The sequence below is a fragment of the Dryobates pubescens genome, chromosome 12 (assembly GCF_014839835.1).
Source record: "Dryobates pubescens isolate bDryPub1 chromosome 12, bDryPub1.pri, whole genome shotgun sequence".
NCBI lineage: Eukaryota > Metazoa > Chordata > Aves > Piciformes > Picidae > Dryobates > Dryobates pubescens.
The window spans coordinates 22,666,548-22,689,036 of NC_071623.1; the positions used below are offsets into that span (position 1 = coordinate 22,666,548).

Genomic DNA, 22,489 nt, shown 5'->3' on the forward strand with positions numbered 1-22,489 from the left:
AGACTCCAACAGCCTATGATTCTGTGATTCTCTTTGGGCAACCTTCACCCTCCTTCACTCTCACAGTAAAAAAGTATTTCCTGATGTTAAGAGGGAAGCTCCTGTATTTCACTTTGTTCTTTTTGCCTCTGGTCCCTTCACTCCATACCTGAAAAGAGCCTGGTGTCCTCTTTGCACTCTCCTTTCCAGGTATTTATTGGGGGGTCACACTGGTAAAATCCCCTCAGCAGTCTCTTCTCTAGGCTGACCAGTCCCAGCTCTTACAGTCCTGGCCTTTCCATACAGGAGAGGTTTCAGTCCATCATCTTTGGTAGGACTTTAGTTTATCCATGTCTGTCTTGTGCTGGGGAGCCCAGAACTGGTCACAGCATCTCAGGTGTGAACTCACTAGCACTGAGTAGAGGGGGAAAATCACCTCTCTTGACCTGCTGGCAATGTGTTGCCTAATGCAGCTCAGGATACTGGTAGCCTTCTTTGTGGCAAGGGAACATCACTGGCTCATGCTCAAGCTGGTCTCCATGAGGAACCCCAGGTCCTTTTCTGCCAAGCTGTTTTCTGGTTAGACAGCTCATACCGTATACTCCTGAGTGGGATTATTCCTCCTCCGATACAAGGCTCTGCAGTTCCCCTTGTTGAATTTAACCCTTCTGTCCTTGACCTTCCTATGCTAGTAAGAGTATTTTGCAGTCAGTCACACAGTAAAAAAGGCAGGGAAACTGATATGCCTGAGAAATAGTATTTTGAGGGCCAGGTTGTTTTCCCATGAGATCACTTTTTTGAGGCAGTTAGTCACTGTGGCTACACAAATGCTTGTGTCGCTGTAGCACAGGATTAGAAACATACAAGTGTTGGAGGAGAGAGTGGGATTGGAATAGAGGCTTCAGCTTTCTTCTCTCAAAACCAGTGGTTTTCATGGGACTTGCTGTCATAGTCCCATTGTAGGGAACTGGAATATTTAGTACTCTGACTAGCAGCCTGCAATGTTTTACTTACAGACTGAAGATAAATCTGCATCCAGTTTCCTGTCCTTCACAGGGCATATTCCACAGTGCAACTTTCTGGAGCAGAGAAATTTTCAGTGTATGTCCTTCTGTGCGTGGCTTTGGGCAGCAAATAGTTGTCAGTGCTGCCGCCAAGATTCTTCACTGGTAGAGTGCCTGCTAAAGCCAGTGAAGCAGCTCATTCCTCAAGTACGGTGGCTGCAGTTTCTCTGCACACCAGTATGATAACACTGCATCACTTACTCCCAGCTTACCTTTTGCAGCTTTATTTGCACTAGTGACCACTAGAGAATTCTCTTTTAATGGCAGTTGAGACTTAGACAGACAAGGACAATGTTTATGCATGGCATCCATCCAGTTTTTCATAGCTCCCTGAGGGATACCCAGTTAACAGGAAAAAAAGTAGGTGTTAAAAAAAAAATTTGGCTGCCCTTCATTTATTTTGTTTCCTTTCATTAGTGACTGGATAACAAATAGCTTTCATGTGTCCTCATGCTACAAACTAAAAGACTATTTAGCTGCTGAGATAGCTTTTCCAAAGAGGTAAACAGCTACCTTAACTGGGGTTGGTGTTTCTGTCATACAGGTATTTGTTTTCCTCTTGCCAAAAGGGCACACTGAGAAAGTATTGTTTTTGAAGGAAGGAAAAGAAAGAAAGAAACCTATAACTGAAGTAATATGTCTGTAACAGATTAGTGTCCTGTCTCCTGCACTTCTCAAATGTACCTGGCGTTAGGTAAAAACAGTGTCCCTGGAAACATCAACGTGGCCATATCCTTTCCTTCACTGCTTTCTGTTGTTCAGCCTTAAGTTAAAAAGCACTGGGACCGACTGGGTTCCTATAGTGACTGTTAAAAGTGCTGAGGATGCATTTTATGTGTGTGAGCACTTCCAAATGAAATTACAAGTGACAGCTGCCAAGTGAAGCACTGCATAAGCTGGTTTAGTTTAAAAAGTGTTCACATTGGAGTGCTGGGGAGGGAAACTGGGGAATCCATTTCTTCTTTTTTTTCTGTTTCTTGTTAGTGAGGAAGGTAGCTGATCATTTCATAGGCAAGTCTTTTGGAAAGAGCAATTCTCCTGCTGGATAATGCAGCTGATACTCTTGGTATGAAGTGAAGGAGAAACTAACTATGTAAAATGCAGCTGATACTCTTGGTATGAAGTGAAGGAGAAACTAACTATGTAAAATGCAGCTGATACTCTTGGTATGAAGTGAAGGAGAAACTAACTATGTAAAATGCTTTGTTTAGGTTCAGATGATGCTGAGACTCTGTTTCTGAAAGCTGCCCTGCTTCAGGTCATATGCCTTTATCAGAAGGTTGTGCCCCACTTAGTATCACGGAGCACCTTTGATTTTAGCAAGCTGATAAAAGGTATGTGGTGGGTATTTCTACTGTCTTCATTGTTTTCTCTGGCTATTTACAAAGTCCACAGCAGAAGGGAATGTTTGCTTTTCTGTGTAGTGAGAGAAAGAACTGTTTTCTAAAAGTAACCTCTTTTAGTTTCGTCATGGTTTGGGTATTTGTTTATTGCTATTTCTGCAGTTCTCCAGCGCTCTGCCCTCTTAAATTCCATAGCTGCTCTACTACACTCAGTTGTTGTAAGGCTCAGAGGTGGCCTAATTGTGGCCTTCCAGTATGTGAAGGGGGCCTACAGGAAGGCTGGGGAAGGACTTCTTAGGATATCAGGTAGTGATAGAACTAGGGGGAATGGAATGAAGCTGGAGGTGGGGAGATTCAGGCTGGACGTGAGGAGGAAGTTCTTCCCCATGAGAGTGGTGAAGCCCTGGAATGGGTTGTCCAGGGACGTGGTTGAGGCCCCATCCCTGGAGGTGTTTAAGCCCAGGATGGATGAGGCTCTGGCCAGCCTGATGTAGTGTGGGGTGTCTCTGCCCATGGCAGTGGGGTTGGAACTAGATGATCCTTGTGGTCCCTTCCAACCCTGACTGGTACTATGATACTATGTTGTGGTAGTCCTCCTCTGTGTCATATTCTTGCAAATATTTGGTCTTTATGGGGTGTTAATCCTAACATTTCTGAGAAAGACTGATGCCCAACTCTTAATGAGATTTGTTTGCATAATCCTTCTAAGCCTATGTCAGCAACCCAGCATAACTAAGTTATTCCCAACCTCTTACTAGCCACAATGGTAGATAATCCTTTTTTAACAAGATAGTTCACAGAAAGTTTGGGTGGTAGAGAGGAGCACATACCAATTCACTAGTCTTCTCTGGAAAAATCTTTCAACAGTCAAGTACTTTTTCCATTTGCTGTGTTTTGCATTATTTTATCACAGTTTGGCAGAGTGTGGTATTATCTTCTGTGGAAAATTTATATGAGGAAACACTTTAGCAGTAGTGTTGTATTTTTGTCTCTGATGGACACGATGTTCATGGACAGCAGAAGTAAACAGCGATGCTCTGTACCTGCTTAATGCAGCAAGGGTGATGAGCCACAAATTATGGACTGTGGGCAAGGTCCTCCAGTACTATTTGTGGTACAATAAATATAGCCATTTAAGTCTGAGTGTGGAGCAGAGAGCAAAGCATTGGGGCATCATTGATGTCTGTGGGCCACCAAACTAGAGCAACTATGTGTGTTTCAGGCTGTTCTGAGATGTGTAATGTAATGTAATGCAATGTAGTGAGTTATGTAAATGTCTTAATTAAAGTCTGCAGGGGAAAAAGGGACTTCAAACAAAAAACTCTTCTAAACCAGCTGTCTGATGCATGAAGTTTTTCCTTCCTCTGTCAAAGCATATTTAATTAGTTTGTGTACTTGGTGACTCACCAAATCATACACCTTGTTTATCCCATTATTTCTTGCATTGGCCTGCTTTCTTGAAAATGGACAAAAGGCAGGACACTTTCTTGTGAGATGGAAATCTCTTTGATATAATGTTTTGTTACAGTATGGAATAATAAAGTTGAACAGGCTGGAAAAGAAAAGTGTCATTCTCAGGCAAATGTAATGAAGTGGGCCTGAATATTAATTTTGATGAAAGATGATATGGTAGAAAATAATGATGCAAATTAGTAGTGAAACTTGTGCTCTCATGTGCCAGCCTGAGAGTTCTGTCATTCCTTCCACTTGCCCTGACTGAAACATAGGCTCCAAAGGCAGCATATTTTAATACCTTGGAGCAGTATGTTCTTTAAATACCTGGTACAGCTTTATTGTTTGGTCTTACTGCTGTTTGAACTTCGTACTGGCTTTTAAAAATGTATTCTTCTCTCCACAAAGATACTACACAGACTATGGAAAGCCCATTGACACTCAGACTTTATACAGTTTATGTATGTAACTTAAGAGTTAAAGTGTGGACAGGTCAATTTTTTGAGCACACCACAAGGGTCTCTGCACAGCTGTGTCACCCTGTAAGGTGTTTAATTGTGAGGTTCCACCATAGCAGCTGTGAGCAGATGATAGAAGTGTGGTGGAGAGAAACACAAGAGTGAAGTTTCATTGCCTGTAGCAAATATTGTAACAGAGTAAATGTAAGGTTTGTTTTGACTTAAATGCTGTATTTTTGTCTCCAGTTCATCCATCCTCTTTACTTCATGTAGGACACAGCTTTTCAGGGTTGTTGAGACTGATAGAAGAGATTTTGTATTCCCATGCAGAGGTGATGGCTTGTGCCAGGGGCAAGTGTTACACTCCCTGCTGAGGGCTAGATTCCTTTCTTAAATTGATCAGACATAATCATAGTACATCTGGGGATCTGACAGTATGAAAATGTGTGAATTGCCTGCTTATCTACCAGAGGTGGTTTGGAGCCCTGCATCATTGGTATTGCCATGATTTCAGGATGATATACCCAAATAAAGTTGATTGTATTGCTTTCAAACCTCAGGTATTGTCACTGAAAAGGGCTTCCGAGGTGAGGTCCCTCCTGTCCTACAGCACCATATACTGAAAGTGGCTTTGGAACTTCCTGCAAATAAATTTTCCTGGTTCAAAGTGCAGGTAAGAGACTTGAAGGCAGATTTATGCTTATTTGGCCTGTTGTTTTGAAATCTTTACATCTATCACTGCCTAGTTTTAAACCAGTCCCAGTCCAGTTGTTTTAGAGGTGGCTCACAGAATTATCAGGAATTATGGTCTTAGTGTTAGTGAAGAATGCCTCTGAACTGAGAAGTTTATCTATGAGGACAGAAATTTTTGCCTCCCTGATGAGGGCTGGACAAGTGAGAAGGGGCACAAGTGAGAATTCACTGGTTTCCACTTATGTGGAAACCCTGTAAGGTGTTTAATTGTGAGGTTCCACCTGAGATTTCAGACCAGGGAAGTGAGCTGCTAAAGGAACCCATCCTACCCATTCCCAGGGAAGATTTTGACATTGTTAAGTCTGTCCCTCCTCTTAATAATTACTGGAAACTTTCAGGGCCCCTGTTCTCTTTTCTTCTGCAGGCTTGTAAAATAAGGAAGCTGTAGAGAGCCTACTTTTCATGTCTGGAGAAAGAAGTGAGCCTAGCTTTGTGGGGAAGCTGAGAGACCCATGGGTGTTTTGATTGTGCCAAACTAGGAGAGTTAAGAGCATGCAAAGAAAAACCTGGAAGTGGACAAAGAAGCTAAAGTGTTTTCTTGTGGCCTTGCCCTTTACTGGTGTAGACAGGTTTTAACAGAAAACATAAAGTGTTGTGGAGGATTATGGTTGTTGGGCATCAAATGCAAGTCAGTGAGAAAAGCAGAGGAGGTTGCTGAAGGATTGTCATTTGGTGTTCAGATGCTGTTCAGCATCCCTGTGACTTGGTTTGTCCTTTTTGTTCTTCAACTATCAGTCTTTTAAATTACTATATGTCTTATTCAGACACTGCTTGTAGAAAATCTGAGCTCCTGGGGGCAACAGAAATAGAAGTGGAATAGATGATTGGGGAGAGAGCTGGCTGTATCTTGGACTCTTGTATGAGCTGGTGTTTCTCTTATCTTCTTTCACTTTCCAAAAAAACATTGTAGTCATCCTCATGGCTCACTGAATGCAAAGTAATGTAAATGATCTTATTAATATCTGGGGTTAGGATTTTTTGGGCAGGTCTACAAATTGCATTTCTGCTTCAGTGCAACATCCTGTACAGTGTTGCTAGACCAGGGGAATTTTAATACATTTTTCTCTTTATAGGGTGTCTCTGAGACACAGAAAGTATCTGCTGAAAAATCTGTATTCTATTTACTGATGAAAATGTTTGTTACAAGTAACCATTCTCATCTGAAAATTTCAACCAAAAAACTGATTATCAAGGTAAGCATTTGATCTGAAATACCAGGCTGTTCACTCTATCTTGTTGGTCTGAAATGCCAGGACTGTGAAATGTTTTCTTGTAGTACATGCCTTTACTGCATAGCTGTGTGGCCAGCAAGGTCTTCTTCCCTGTTTTGGTGACTCTTCTTGGAATTTGCTGTTACATAACTACCTATTAGCTAAATGCCCCATGAAAGTAAGTGCTGTCAACTGAAATTGCTGCCACAGTTGATGAAATAGTAAGGAAAATTAATATAATGTTTACCCACCTGCCTAGGTTGAATTAATTCCAATACTGTAATAAATCAATATAGTTTGTGCCTGCGAAGTCCAAGTGCCAGGTGCTGCACTTTGGCCACAGCAAAGCTACAGGCTGGGGTCAGAGTGGCTGGAGAGCTCCCAGAGAGGGACCTAGGGGTGCTGATTGACAGCTGCCTAAACATGAGCCAGCAGTGTGCCCAGGTGGCCAAGAGGGCCAATGGCATCCTGGCCTGTATTAGGAATAGTGTGGCCAGCAGGAGCAGGGAGGTCATTGTGCCCCTGTACTCTGCATTGGTTAGGCCACACCTTGAGTACTGTGTCCAGTTCTGGGATCCTCAGTTTAAGAAGGACATGGAGACACTTGAATGTGTCCAGAGAAGGGCAATGAGGCTGGTGAGAGGCCTTGAGCACAAGCCCTATGAGGAGAGGCTGAGGGAGCTGGGATTGTTTAGCCTGGAGAAGAGAAGGATCAGGGGTGACCTCATTGCCCTCTACAACTACCTGAAGGGTGGTTGTAGTCAGGAAGGGGTTGGTCTCTTCTTCCAGGCAACCAGCACCAGAACAAGGGGACACAGTCTCAAGCTGCACCAGGGGAGGTTTAGACTCGAAGTGAGGAGAAAGTTCTTCACTGAGCGAGTCATTTGTCATTGGAATGGGCTGCCCAGGGAGGTGGTGGAGTCACCGTCCCTGGAGGTGTTCAAGAGGAGATTGGACATGGCACTTGGTGCCATGGTCTAGTTGTGAGGTCTGTGGAGACAGGTTGGACTTGATGATCCTTGGGGTCTCTTCCAGCCTTAGCTATACTGTGATACTGTAATATCTCCATCAAAAGCTGCCCAGTACAGTTTTTCTAGTGTATTTAGATTCTTTTGCTGAGTGGAGATGTGGGCTGCCTGACTCATTCTTGTTTCCTCTTTTAGATTCAGTCCATTTCATTTTCTCTGAAGAGAATACAGGAGCAGTGAAGTTCAGGCAGTTATGTCAGCAGAAAGGCTGCTAAGAATAGATGTTAATGAGTGTGTTTTGCTTATTTTTCAACACAGTGACATATAATCGGAAGGCATGTTTTTGAATTTCACATTCTGTTCCTGCCTGTTTTCATGAGAGCTCCAAGTGGATTTCTATTTCAGGCCTCTGCCCAAAATAGTAAATTATTTTAAAATGTATCTTTTCTTTTTCTTTTTTCCCCTTTCTTTCTTTTTAAATGAATTATCCTGTCAGATTCATGTAAGCAGTGGTGTTATTTCTGTAGCTGCTGCTGGTGTACACAGTGTAAGTGTAGAGCAAATGAGCTGTGATGGCTTCCTTTATATCTTGCGTGTGTGGAGAAACAAAGGCACAGATTCATCCCAGGTAGTAGCAGTCATTTAAAACAGGTGCCAGAGTTAGGAAGCTGGTGAAGGTTTCTTCTGGTTTCTTCTGTTGTTGGGAGTGAGAGGCAGATGGTTCTGCCATTGTGCAGATCAAATCATCTGTTATCTAGATTGTCCTTCAGACATCCATTCCTGCTTCTCTTTTCCTTCCTTTCCTTTTTTTTCTTTGCAGACTGAGTGTAGGGTCACCAAGGTCTTAATTTAGGTGCTTCAGATAAGGCCCTGGATGTAAAGAGCATGAAATTAGGCAAAATATTCTAAATGTGTTAATGCCTATTACCAGATTGTGGTAGAACTGTGTCTACCTCACCACCCACAGCAACCATGACTGTGCCTGCACAGCAGTGGGTCATGACCCACTGTGCATTTAGCTCTTTGCCCAACTCTTTGAAGCACAAATAGTCTGATTTAGATTTGATTTAGCAATTATTTCCTTTCTATTACATCAGTAGTTTTCAAAAGCCCCCATAGAGGCTGCTTTTAAGAGCATGCTTCTTTTTTTTCTTTCTGTAATGGTATAAAGATGTTCACCCCTCTTGAAGCACTATAGCCTGCTCTCCTGAAATGATAAAAGTAAGATTTACTAAGCTGGAGGGAATGAATGCTCTGTGTGAATGCAGCTTTGACCTCATCAGGGTTTGTGCTGACTGCCTGCTGACAACAGAAGGCCTTGACATGGTTGGACCAAAAGTCCTGCTAGCCATTATCCTGTCTCTTACCTTTGGCTGTGCATTAGGGAGATTTTTCTTGCCAGCTAGTGAGACAGTGTTGTAGTAGCCTCTGTTGTAGGGGTCACATCCGGTGTTTCAGGATGCACGATGAGACAGGAGATGTGCTAACTCTGTTGAAGCCGCCCAACATACAAGGCTCTTGGCTGTGGCTCTGTGCTGTAGCCAGCTCTCTTGGTCTGTGTCTTTGCACCAGAGGCCTTGAGCAGTGAAGTGGCAGAGAGGCTGCTGCAGTGAGCAGCATTGCAGGTAGTACAGTGGTCTCAGTTTGGTGCATACAGACCCAGCATGTGCTTGGTTCCTGTGTCCAGAGTGCTTGTAGGTGTTTTGTATTCCAAATGCATGGGAATGAACATTCAAGTGGTACTGCCATGTGCTTGCTGTGCCCAGTCCAGTGAACAGGTGTTTGCAGCATGATTGAATGTGGTGCGTATGGGATTTGTCCCATTCACATGGTCAGTGTGAGGGTAAGAACCAAGTAGAGTTGTACTGGGTTTGTGCTGCAGACAGCAGGTGAGAGGAGGAGAGGCTCTAGGAAGGTAGAAGCAGAAAGAAGTCGCTGTCATCTGATTTTCCCAATTGCTCAATAGTAAGCTGTGCTCCGCCCTCTGTTTTAGTCATTCTTAGAGCCATTTTTGCTACACCACAAGGCTGCTTCTTGCCCTTTTCCTGCAGAGCATGTATGTGTGTCTGGCAGAGTTCAGTGAGCTTCATTTGTCATCTGTAATGTAGAATCAGAGAACTGTGGAATGGTTTGGGTTGGAAGGGACCTCCAAAGGTCATCTAGTCCAACCCTCTCTGCAGTAGGCAGGGGCACCCTCAGCTAGATCAGGTTGCCTAGAATCTTGTCGAGCCTCACCTTGAATATCTCCAGGGATGGGGCCTCAAATACCTCCCTGGGCAACCTGTTCCAGCAGTCCACACAGTCACACCTCAGCTGTTACAGTTTTACTGGGAAAGCAGTAAGCAAACAACCAGGATGACAGCACTAGTCCTTGGTCCTGGTTATGCTGAGGCCAGCTGATGCAGTCTTGTGAGATTTTGTTTTGAAAAACACATTCCCTTCTACCCTCCATTAATGCAGCTAGAGTAGCCCTAGCATGAGTGGAAATGAGGCCTCCTGAACTGAGGGGTTAAGAAGGGAGGTGCAGGTATGTCTTTTCATCAGCCTGCTCCTTTTCTTTCCAAGAAGAGGGAAACATGAAGTTGTTATGTGAAAGAGCTGTACTTTTTTTTGGAGTTTGTGTTTCAGTTGTTTTGTGAGGGTTGGTTTTTTTTATCACCCTTTTGATTTTTCTGGACAGGTTTTACGTGACAGTGGAGTGTTTGAGTACACGTGGAAGGAACTTTCAGTTTGGCTGGAACACTTGGATAATACAAAAGAAGACAAAAAGGAAGCAGTGATTCAGTTTTTGGAAAGGGTAACAACTGTTCAAATTAGCTGGATAAACAATGCCAAGAATAGCATTAATGGAAACTAATTATTCTGTTGCTATTGTTGAGAAAGCTGTCAAAGATCAGTGAATGAATTCTGAGAAAAACAGTTGTTTGTAATTCTTTATACAGAGCTGACATCTTTCTTGGTTTGGGTGGGAGGACAAGTGAAATGATTTGGAGGAAAATTGGATCTGGAAAGATAAGTTGTTATTACAGCCCTGTTGATAGAAGGCTGCGTATGGGGGTGTGTGTAGCTCTTATCTCCTCCTTTCTGTATGTGGCAATATCAGACCTAAGTAACTTGTAATCTTTTACAAGAAAAATTGACATTTCCTGTTTACTTTTCAGGATGTTAAATGCCCAGTGTTTCCTTTTCATTGAAATTTCCCCAGGGACTCAGTCTGGGGTAGCACTTTAGGTGCAAAATTGCAGTGGACATTTTTAGGGAGATTCCTCCAGAAGTATGTGGAAGTTTTCCTCCGAAAACTTGCCCAGCTTCCAACTACTTGTAGCACTTGGTTTTTCTTGACAAGATATGGTTCCCATAGATGTAATAGCCTGTGCACTTACATTTCTTTCTCAACCTTTGCCAACAGATCCTGTTGAAACTGGTGACAAACCCCTATTCCTATACAGATAAAGCAGCAGACCTTGTTCAGGAAGCCAGTATGCTTCAAGTGAATATGTTTAAACAAGACTCTGATAACGTCAGCATCCCCATCTCTCACATTGATGGTATGTGGTAATTCCCTCAACAGCAGTAAATTCCAAGGCTTTGTGCTACAGTTTCAAGCCCTAATCTGCAAAATTGACTGATAAGTGTACAGATCCTGCTTAAGTAGAGACCTACAAGACTCAGCTCTCCAGCTGTGTTTATTATCACAGGTCTGAATTGCAAAGTGACCACTTTACCCCCCAAAAAATAATTTCTGATGCAGTTATGCTGTTTCAACAGTATTTTAAATCTCTCCTCAGGCTCCTGCAGTAGCATTTTATAGATAAAAATTAAAACTATTATAGTTCCTCCTTGGGGCTGGTAATACCTGTTCATCCAGGAGAAAAGGGAACTTGCAGGCACACAACTATAAGCTCCTGCTTTCTGGGACCAGTTACAACCCTGCTGCAGACAAACTCAGTATTGTGCAGATGTGGACACTTGGACAGCTTGCCATGTGCTGGCTGTTCTGCTATAACAGCCCATGTGTGGGATTTTGCAGTACATAAATGTAAGATAATTGAGGTTATTTAGCACTTAGAACCAGATGGATCAGTCACCTTGAGCTGAGCGTGTTACAGAGATGTGATGCCATCCACATGATACTTGCTTCCTATGTTAAAGCTGTCTTTGACTCTTTCATGATCAAAGTTCAGTTCTTTGTCCATGTAGATCTGAGAAGCTCTTCAAGGACTGCTCAGGATGTTCTTTTAATGGGGAAGTGGCTGCTTCCTTTGTACTTTCCCATACACATTTCCTGTCACAGTTATGCTCCGATAGTCCTTACCTAATGCCATCAGGATGGCAGTGGGTTATGCACCTCTTTCTTTCCTTTACTTCTGTCAGCTGGACAGCAGAGTTGAAAGGCAAAGAATGTAAAGTTAAGCACACAGTAAGAGACAGTGATTTCTACAGTTCCATTTACTATTCCATTGCTAGACAAATGAGGCTTTCATCCTTTTTTATGCTTTGGGAATTCAGAAGCTGCATTGTATTCCTGGAATGTTTGTTTCTGTGGTTTTCTAGTTCAGAATCCTCTGCTTACATTTTTCCTTCACTTACTAGATGTCCTGGATATGGTGGATGTCCTCATAGAGGGCAGTGATGGATTAGATGAAGAAATAGGCTTCACTTTAAATGAAGACCTGATTATCCAAACATTTCCGTTCAGTGCTGTCGTACCTGCTGCATTAGAAGCCAGAAATAACCTGTTGCTTCAGACTGAAAATGGAACAGGTACAGACTTGTTTTATTTCTATGTATTGTCTGTACTAGTGGAGTGGGAGTGGGATCATTTTTACCCAGTTAGCTCCTTGAGGTATTTTATTATCTCCATTGCAAGCAGAAAGAGGTGCAAATACATAGTGCAGTTTGCTGCTCAAGAGAAGCATTAAAGCTTCTGAGATGCTTCTGTCCTTTTTTCCTGACTTTGAAGATTGCTTGTGGTTTCTGGAGCAGGGAAAATTGATGGAAATGCAGGCATTCTATAAACTGGCCTTTTACTCCAGGGAGCTCCTGCTGTGGGAAAACAAACTTGTTTACATTAGAAAAGGAGTGCCCTTCTTTTCCCTCTGAGATGCAGGTAAGTGGAAGAGAAGAATGACTTTGAGCTCTGAGCACAGTATAGAGAAGGCAGAAGAGCAGTGGAGAGATACTGTCCTTGCATGGACAGTCTTGGCTTGGAAGCAGTTGCACTTCAATAGCAGAGATTTTAAAGCACAGAACATACAGAGCATGAGGGAAATGTGGCTTCAGTAGCGATAGGCAGCTATTCCACTGAGACCAGTTGGTAGCAGAGAAAGGACTGGACTGTTGACTAGAAAATGGATGTATTTTCAAGACAACCCCACTTCTTCACAGATGAAGCTCCAGGGGTGAATGTTTCAAAGTTCTAACAACCTCGCTAAGGAAAGGATTTGGTGGAGCGAGGAGTCACAAGGGCAGCAGCTGGCCTCAGAGCAGGATTTACCAACCCTGCAGCACCTCACCGAGTCCTGTGTATATTTGGCTGTTGAGTAACACTTGGGGTGGGTCTGAAAGAAAATTGTCTACATTTGACCAGTGCATGTTATCCTAGGTGTGTTTCTCCCAGTACAAATCAATTTTGCTCTTGGGTAATGTTTGAAGTCCTTATCCACCAAAATACAGACAAGTTTAGCACAACATAGTGAAGGTGAAGTTAGTTTTATGCTTATCTGGAAGGAAGCAGGCCAACCTGAGCATGTATTTTTAATGTGAGGTGATTTTTTACTTCAACAAGGACTACTGTATGGAGGATTTTCTCAGGTACCAACGTGGGTCAGGAACAGCTGTCTGGCTTTTTAAATCCTATTCAGCACTTTTCTAAATGATGCTACGTAGCCTGTTGCCCAGCCATTAAGGAAAGAGGGTTGCCCTGGTATTATGTGTTTGTGAAGATTACTCTCTCAACAGCATTTTATTTTTTGTTTTTGTTTTTTCTAGAAGTACACATTGTAGAGTATCTCACTGCTGTTTTCACTGACCTCCTGCACTCTCAGAGAGATCCGCTTGCCCTCTGCTTGATGTTCCAGCTCTATGATAAAGATCTGCAGTCCTTGGAAATCTCTAAGTATCCTCAGCTCTACCAGTTTAACCAGTACTATAAACTTTGGATACCTCAGCAGTCTCAGGAACCTGTGGTATGGAATAGCTGAAGTCACTTGAACGCTTGAGCCAGTATTACTGTAAAACCTTACGTTTCCATCAGAAAGTGCACTTACACTGAGCTGATTCTGTGTTGCTTCTGGATCATATTAAGATACAAATTTGCTTGAGGGCTTTTTACTAACTACACAAGAGGTGTTTGTTGGGAAGTAAAGCTCTAGGGCTCAAGGGTTGTGTGCAGTCACCCAGACTACAGCTCTTCATTCTGGCATATAATGTGTGGCATGGCCTGAGGAGCCAGTTTGCAGTGGTTGAAGTTCACCTAGGTATGGGTTGGGAAGGCTCAGACCAACTCTTAGTTGTTTTCCTGTTGGCCCAGCAGTAACCATGTGCAGTTTCCCAATGGGACACCTCTGATGATCTTTGTGACATGTGATCCTGGAACTTCATTCCCAGTTTCAGCACAGAATACATTTCAAAACAAAAGTAGCTGAAAAAACTTTTGATTCATACTTGTCTTCATTTTTCTCTTGTGGTTTTTTCATATTTTAAACAGTTTGAACAACTTGAAGAGGAATGCAAAGAGCCACCTGTGGCCCTGGATTCTGTATTTACCACTTTGCTAAAGAAAGCCTATGAGAGAGGAAGCAATACCTTGCTGGAAGACAATATCCAAACAAAACTGAGAGATCTGGCTTCCCAGCTCCCACCGGAACATCTTTTGTTAGGAGTAAAGCATGTGCTGCTCTACCTGAAATCCACGGTGGAGAACTTTGGCAGTGTAAGAGCAATACTGTGATGATACTGTGGGTTGGTTTGTTTTATGTTCATGCAGAAAGTACAAATGACTTGTCTGTTAAAATTTAAGGATCCAGTTCTCCAGCTTTTTCATGCACTCAGCTCTCACTGATGTGTAGACAAATCTGCACCTGATTTGTAAACCAATGTCTATCCTTCTAGTTGCTGAGGAGTCTTGGATTTGCTTTGCATAGTGCAAACAAACTCCAGGTTTTAGTCCAGCAACTTGGTCTCCATAGGAAGCTTTTCCAGAGAATGAAATTCCCTAGCCTGTGTTACATCAAAAATCACAGGATAGATGAAGGCCTCTACATGTTTATTTGGCACCCTGAGACTTGTTCTTAGAATTGTTTCTACAGAAAGAAATTATTCTTTCCCCCAGAAAAGGTTGTAGTCCAGTATATTCTTAGTTATTCCTCTTTCTTTTGGATAATTATCCTTCTTCTCCCATCCTTCTATTTTCTCAACTTCCAAGGTGTCTGTTTTTCACAGCTTAGCAAAACCTTTGGGCCTCGCCTTGTTGACTTCTATGCGGACCTGCTGAGCAGCTTGCTGTGCCGAGGAAATCAGATAGAGTTGGATAATCAGCAGAAACGAGAAGAGCATCAGGCTGAATCAGATCTCTTTATGGATGAGGAATCTCTGATTATAGAGGAGTCTTCAGATGACAAGGTACCAAAACCCTTGATACAGAGGCCAGAAGCTCTCCTGTTAGTAAACTGTGATTTATTCTGCAGGGAAATAGTCTTGCACTTTGCCGAACCAAATGAACAATTCAACATGAGCCATTTTGGAGCACAAATTATGTTGCTATATTTTCATCAATCACCAAAACACAGAACTGGCTAAACATGACTGAGAACAGGGGATCAGGCATTGTGATTGCCTTAAGTCATAAGGATTTCTGGGATTTCATTTAGGATTAAACGTGTAGCTGTCAAACACTTGCTGTATTAAGTCTTGAATAGGAATTTACTGCTTTGTAGAAGCATTCATGCAGCTTTTGCCAGGCCCTCGGAAGGGCAGGGAGTGAACAGGTTATCACTATCACACACTGTGTGTATCACAAGGGAAACAGGTTGATACAGAAAGATGCTGTTAAGGTCTAGACAGGGGACATAGGAAATTTGAGTGTGTGGTCCAACAGTTGATGAAACTACTGTCTGCAGATTTGACCAAGCTACATCAACCACAGTCTCACCCCTGAGCTTGGGATACGGTCAGGGGAAGTCTTGACAGAGATCACACGTCTTTGCAGAAGAAATTCTGTTCTCTAAGCCTTGTGTAAGGCCTGGTTATGAAAATCATGTAATTAGAGGAGTGCTCCCCTTTGATCTATTTTTTAATTTGTGGAGAATTGCATTGACAAACCCCAGAATACAGTTTTCTCCTGGAAATGTGCCCATCTATGTTCAGTGGAGGTGTGCCTCCCACATCGTAAGTAGTGAAAGAATGGTATTTACATGCCTGTAATACATTAGTATTTTTATTCTCTGACAGTTTATAGAATATTTGATGTTCAATAAATGTAATTATCAAGCTCTGGAAAACAGGCAGATGATTGATTTGGTGGTTGTTGTGTGCACCCTTCTGTCTCTTCCCACCTCTCCCCCACCTATAATTTTCCACTCAGTGATAGTGTTACAACTGTTTTTTACAGACACTGGAAGACACACTCCTGTTGATTTTCAGACATCCTACCCTGGAGAGTTGGTTCCTGGCTTTAGAACAGCGTTCTCTCCCTCAGCACCATTTAAACCCAGTCACTGTGAAGCTTCTGTCAGCCCACCTCAATTCTGGTGTGCTCCAGCTGTTGAAAAAGGGTGCCCCAATATTGCAGAGTGTGAATCAGAAATGTGTGTTATCAAAGTACTTTGAGGCTGTCACAAAAAGTGTCTTGAAAGAGCTAGAGGCTGCAAGGAAAGACACAAGCCGGGTTTCTCCCAAGAAGTCTTACCAGCTGGAGGCTGTGGAGGAGTTGCTCATGTACATGCCTGCAGATCAACTGAAGGAGATCACTTTAACCATGCTGCGACTTCCTGAGATGAGCTTGACTGTGCAGAAACCTGAAACGTCCCCTAACAAAGGGAAGGAATTAAGCTTGTATGGACAGATTTTGGTGCAGCTCCTCACAGAGAGCTACCAGAGGCAGCCCCAGGGAGGGGAACTGCTGCTGTCCTCAGAGCACATGAAAGCCTTGGGGATACTGATGTCAGCATCAGCTAGCAAAGATTTGGAGAAAGTTTTCCTTCAGGCTCTTCAAAGTGAGCCAGTCCTTGCATACACAGTCAGCATAGATGTGCATGTTTACTGCCTTAACCAGAGGTCAGAAACCTCCCTTGCCATTGTGGGCATGCTGATAAAACACTGTAGAACTCACCTACTGCAGTTTGAGCTGTGGTGTCTGAGCAGAACCATGGGAAAGTACCTTAAGAAGAACATGGACAGCTTTCTTCCTCTCATTAATCTGTATCTGCAGTGCAGAGACCAGTATGATTTTACCCGACCTGCCGCAGGTAAAGCCACAGCTGATTCCTCTTTGTGATTTGGGAAGCCAGATTCCCAGTGTAGGCTGTGCTGGCCTTAAAAATCCTGTATCCTCTGCACAATAAGTAGAGGTGGTAAGATTTATGTGTCTAACTTAAAGTAATTATCTTTTAAGTACCTCTGCAGCATGTAGGGTAAAGGACTGTAGTGCAGGTTGGCTGTTAGACTGAAGCAAAGAAGTCTTGACAGTTGCTTTTGCCCAGTTTTCTCTTCTGAAGCCCTTATTTAATACTAAGTGTATGTGAAAATCTGTGTTCATGCTTATCTTGGTTTAGTATAGGAGGTAAAAACTTTTTCTTGGGCATAGATAGAACAGTGTCTGGTGAGTGGAATGCCATAGCCATATGGTTTTGCAGAACATAAGCTTTCACTTTTACAAGTGTAAGAGTCCAAAACTTTCTCCTAAAATAAATCTCCAAATATAGCTTCCTACAGTAATGCCTTCCTAAGCTGGCAGTCCACAACTTTCCAAACCAAGAGCAGCATTAAATTGACAAGACTGTTAAGTTTTCTACCAGCAAAATGAGTTAGGATTCAAGTTGACAGAAGAGGACAACTTTTATTTGATTTATCTTACTGCATGGAAATGTAAATAGCAACAGAAACAGGCTGACTGTAGCTGCTGGTGGAGAAGGCTGTCTCTATCTAGTAGTGAAAAGACCCTGTCAGCACACAGAAAGTAGAGGAGGGTTAAAGAGCTAAGCCTTTCTCTGGCACCTGTTGCACACCAGTGGTTTTGTGCTTGAACACTAGAAGGGGAAACTGCTGTCTGACTAACTTAATTTATAAAATGTCTGTTTGCTGTCTGTTGCTGTGAGAGAAAATTACCTTTGAGCCCAGTGTAACAGTAAAGTTTCAGCCTTCCTGAGATGCAAGGACAAGGCTTCTTACAGGAAGTTGTCCCTCTTGAAGGCCCTCATTGTTTGCCCAATTTCAGCTGTGTAGCAAGTGGCTGTCTGGTGCATGTGCTGAACGCTTCCTAGTGCTGCTGTGGGGTAATACAGAGTGTACTTCTCTAGCAGATTAGCAGCTAGTCTTGTATAACTCCCTAGAAACTAAGCAACCTGGGCCTTCATTAGGAAAGGTATCTGGGATTTTTGTAACTGCAACTTTGTTGTTGCTCAGCACACTCAGTTGGTGGAACCTGTGCCCCTGCTCTCTCCCAACAGTTGTCTCAGCTGTTATACCTGTCTTGAGGAAAGCTCTGTGGAAGGACCTCTGTGGTGTTTTTCAAGAGACAGAAGCCTCACATGAGACCACTGTGAAACTGCAAGTTCTTTCAAAGTTGTTGCCATCTCCAGGAAGCCAAAGACTGCAAAACCTTATTGATCAGCTCCTTGCTGTTCTTGAGAAAGCAGAAAATAATGAGAGGTAGGCAAATCCAGTTGTCCTGTTTTATGACTCATTTTGTCTTCTTACATTACAGTAGATACTCATGAATGCAAATACTGTGTCCAATAATAGCATCCTTTCCTCAGAGAATCTGTCATTTTACACTTTGGCAGCAAGAGACATCTTTAACATACACAAAAAGCATGTTACAACATTAAAAAATACCCTTCTGCAGTTGGGCAGTTGCAGATGCCATATCTAGAGTGCTTGAAAACTCTGAAGAGTTGCATTCCTGGAGGAAACGCCTGTTATCAGCCTGCATGAAGGGCTTAATTGTCACATACAGCAGCAGTAAAGATGAAAGCAAGCAAGAAGTGGAGAGGGCCATGCTGCTGCGGCTAGAGGAATTACTGGTGAGGCTTCTTTTTATCTTCATTGCCATAATGCAACTGTGTGCATGTGTATTATATTATGCTCTGGTATCTTGGGTAAATACAGGTTGGTCTTTGTTTTCTATTTTGTGAATTATGGCTTTTGTGGGCTTCACAGAGAGAGTAGTTAGCTGTTGGAATGTGCTGCCCAGGGAGGTGGTTGAGTCACCATCCCTGGAGGTATTCAAGAGGGGATTGGATGTGGCACTTGGAGCCATGGTTTAGTAGTCATGAGGTGTTGGGTGACAGGTTGGACTTGATGATCTTTGAGGTCTTTTCCAACCTTATTGATTCTATGGTTCTATGTCACAGAGTTTTCCAGCCCTGTTAATCCTTTGTAAGAAGCAGTTTTGAGTTGTTCTTGATAAGGGCTTTCTGCTAACAGTCCCCTTTGAAAATCAGAGTTGCGGATGTTCAGAAGTTACAAATCACAGGTTGCCAGTGATTGGTTTTGTTTAAAAAAAACCCAAAAAAAGTCATAGAGACACTCCTTAAAAGATGAAGCTGCTGGTCTCTTATTGGTGGTGCCCAGAGACAGGACAAGGAAGAGTGGGTACAAGCTAGAACACAGCAGGTTCCACCTCAACACAAGGAGGCACTTCTTTACAGTGAGGGTGATGGAGCGCTGGACCAGGCTGCCCAGAGAGGTTGTGGAGTCTCCTTCTCTGGAGACTTTCAAAACCCTCCTGGATGTGTTCTTGTGCAGCCTGCCCTAGGTGATCCTACTTTGGCAGGGGGGTTGTACTTGATAATCTCTGGAGGTGCCTTCCAATCCCTAACAGTCTGTGATTCTGTGACCCACCTGCCATGCCCTCTAAAATTCTGTGACAGAAATCTGGTTGATCACAGCTAGAAATCCAGACCTTGGCTGTAAAGAATGATGCTTGATCATTCCCTCTCTACCACTTTTTTCTTCTTTTTGTAGTTCAGTAAGGTATGCAGACCCATGTAGGAAAAATGAAGGTCTCTGCAGGCAGTGACTGCCTTTGACCTCTTGTTGGCTTCTGTTGAGAGTTTGTTTTAGGACACGACTTGTGCAGGACAAGAGTCTTGTAGAACCTGAGGAGTCACCTCATAGTGTTCATCCTAACGGTGTTCACAGGCCTGACAAGGTTAGCACCTACCATTACCAGGACTGCTGGCATGTGCAGCTGACAGTCTTCTTAAAACTGATTTCAGGGAAGATCAATTTTTGTAAAGAACTTTTGCACCCAGGCCCAGCTGTTTGCCACATGCAAAGGCTGGTTATCTTTAAGGGGACTGTTGGTATACAGAAACCTAGTACCTGAATCTCTTGCTTTGATTTACTGGCTGCTTACTCCTTTCACACTTCTGGAGCATGAAGTGTTTCAAGACTCCAGGGTTTTTTTGGTACCTACAGACCAGCTTGCTTTTTAATTGTCCATATGCTCCCTTATTCCCAAGACCAAAAAACAAGACTTGAAGTTTCATTTGAATCAGGAGGTAGGATTACTGTATCTTCCCTGTTGCCTTTGATCATCCCACCTAGCTGTTTGGCATGCATGTTGTTGGTGTGTCTGTTGAACAGAAATTGCTGGACTTGATGATCTGTAGAAGCTCTATGTGCTAAATGTAAGCATCTGTTTTCACTTACTACATTCAACAGCGTGTTGTTGAAGAAGTGGATCCAGAGGACTGGTACAGCTTTATGAAGACAGGACTCAAGTAAGTAATTTTGACATACACTGAAGGTGCTGTAGGAGGTACAGTTCTGTTCACTTGGCCTTATGCTACATTATACTGGAAACATCCTTTCTCCCATTAATTCAGTCAGATTGGATGATGCTCCTTTTTTTCTCAGAGTGCACTTTATGTCACATCCACTGGCTTCATCAGAGCCTGAACCTGCAGAAGTGCAGGCAGATTTGGATGTTGTGCTTCAGTTTGCATAACTAACACAGCTAACTGGGTAGCTGAACTAACTTCTCAACTGGCATAAAGAACCCTTATGCTCATATGACTTCTTTTCTTCTTATGTCAGAGAGATCTTAAATACAATTCATATGAAAACAGAATCAGATTTTTCACTTTTAAATACAAACCATTTAAATAAAAGACATCAGAACTAGTTTAGGATAATCTTAGCTTCTGTGGAGGTGGGAGTTTTATTCCATAGGGTTACTGCCTGAAGGGTTAGTAGGCAAATCCTTTATTAGAATAGAATAGAATAGAATAAACCAGGTTGGAAGAGACCTTCGAGATCATCGTGTCCAACCTATCATCCAACACTACCCAATCAACTAAACCATGGAACCAAGCATCCTGTCAAGCCTCGCCCTGAACACCCCCAGCGACGGCGACCCCACCACCTCCTCAGGCAGCCCATTCCAGTGGGCAATCACTCTCTCTGTGTAAAACTTCCTCCTAACCTCCAGCCTAAAAGATTAAAGATTAAGATTAAAATTAAAGATTAAAGATTAAGATCAGGGCAGCCCCAAGTGTGGCTGTGTGATGATTCTCCTTTATTCTTTATAATTAGGTACCAATATGGCTTCAAAAGGATTAAATTAAAGCAACTTGGGGAAAGAGGAGGATGTGCTTTCTTTTTCTTTTTGTTTTGTTTTGTTTATTTGGTTGTTAGATTTGGTTTGGTTTTACAAAGTTTGCCAAGTTCCCATTTCTTAAACAGATGGTTTCTTTCAAGCAGGTTTCCTTGGGTTTGGTTGGGGTCTGATTTTTCTCTGATTCTTGCTTCTAAAGGTACCGCTACAGAGATGAAGCATTTTTGAATGTCCTGAACGTTGCTGTTCAGTTGTTATACAAGGAAGACTCACAGCTTAGTCAGAGCTTAGTCAAGCTCTCCAAACTTCACATGATGGTCACGCAGCACTCTCTATTTTTGTCAGCCATACTGAGGTCAAGGGAAGAAGATGGCACGAACATCCAGACAAGAGGTATTTTTTTGTCTTCTTTTTCCCTTCAACTTTATTTAGTGATCTTGCCTTTCTTGCATTATATTCTATCCACCTACACACACTTGCAGAGCTATTAAACAATTCCAGAATATTAGCATTTAGTTTTAAATTCTACCTCTGCTTGGATCCAAATGTTGCAATCGCTTTATTGCGGCCAGTTTTACGTGCTAACCTTTCTAAAACTGCTCAGAAGGTGAGTTTGGGGCTTTGGCTTCTTGGTTGGTCTGTTGGTTGGTTTGGTTTTTTTACTCTGCCAGAGTATGGAATTGGTTGGTTTGGTTGTGGAGTCGCTGTCATTGGAGGTTTTCAGGAGGAGACTTGATGGGGTGCTTGGTGCCATGGGTTAGTTGTTTAGGTGGGTTGGATTGGTTGATGGGTTGGATGTGATGATCTCAAGATCTCTTCTAACCTGGTTTATTCTATTCTATATAAGATCACTAAAGTGCATGTAGATTCTCTTAGAACTGTGTGTGGCAGCATTTAACCTTGTTTAAAAAAAAAAGATTGATAACAGAGGATTTTAAGTTCCTATTGCAAGCTTTATGAAAAATGTTAATATAATCCATGTGGTTTTGCTGTTGCAACTTTTTGTGAGGACTATCCTTCCATGAGTTTGGTGCTAGTTCACGTGTAGGACTGGGCTTTGTTTCTTTGTCTCTGCCAACTGAAACACTATACTTGACCTCAAACCAACCACTTAATCTACATTCACCTCAGCTTTTTTCCCACTGGACATGGCTTTGAGATTCAGTGGTCAAAGCAGCTGTGTGAGAAAAGGGGAGGGAATTCTCAGGGCACCATGTTTGATAACAGATTTTCTGTGTATTAATGAACAACACATAAACACGCTTGAAAGTTTTAAGCTTGAAAGTTTTAAGTCACCTGAAAAGAGCACAAAGCTCTTGTGAAATAACAAATTTAGTGAAATTAAAACCAAGTAATAGGTTTTGCTGCTGAATACATGCTTTACCTTTTGAATGTATTTCTGCAGAGCAGCAGTATGTGGATTCTTTGAAGCTGACTTCAGTAATTCAGAAGCTTGGTGTCAAGAGTGCATTCGCTCA

At 42.6% G+C, this 22,489-nt stretch overlaps 1 protein-coding gene across 1 annotated transcript in view; it reads left to right on the plus strand.

Annotated features, from left to right (window-relative positions):
- URB1 (URB1 ribosome biogenesis homolog) overlaps positions 1–22,489 on the plus strand; it is a 59,997-nt gene that overhangs the window by 17,829 nt on the left and 19,679 nt on the right. The window contains exons 13-26 of the mRNA XM_054165774.1: positions 2,255–2,377; positions 4,857–4,969; positions 6,123–6,242; positions 9,909–10,025; positions 10,638–10,776; positions 11,822–11,992; positions 13,220–13,416; positions 13,938–14,162; positions 14,672–14,851; positions 15,840–16,695; positions 17,896–18,097; positions 18,294–18,471; positions 20,117–20,175; positions 21,211–21,404. Coding sequence (XP_054021749.1) covers positions 2,255–2,377; positions 4,857–4,969; positions 6,123–6,242; positions 9,909–10,025; positions 10,638–10,776; positions 11,822–11,992; positions 13,220–13,416; positions 13,938–14,162; positions 14,672–14,851; positions 15,840–16,695; positions 17,896–18,097; positions 18,294–18,471; positions 20,117–20,175; positions 21,211–21,404 — 2,874 coding nt within the window. The remainder of the gene's footprint in view (positions 1–2,254; positions 2,378–4,856; positions 4,970–6,122; positions 6,243–9,908; positions 10,026–10,637; positions 10,777–11,821; positions 11,993–13,219; positions 13,417–13,937; positions 14,163–14,671; positions 14,852–15,839; positions 16,696–17,895; positions 18,098–18,293; positions 18,472–20,116; positions 20,176–21,210; positions 21,405–22,489) is intronic.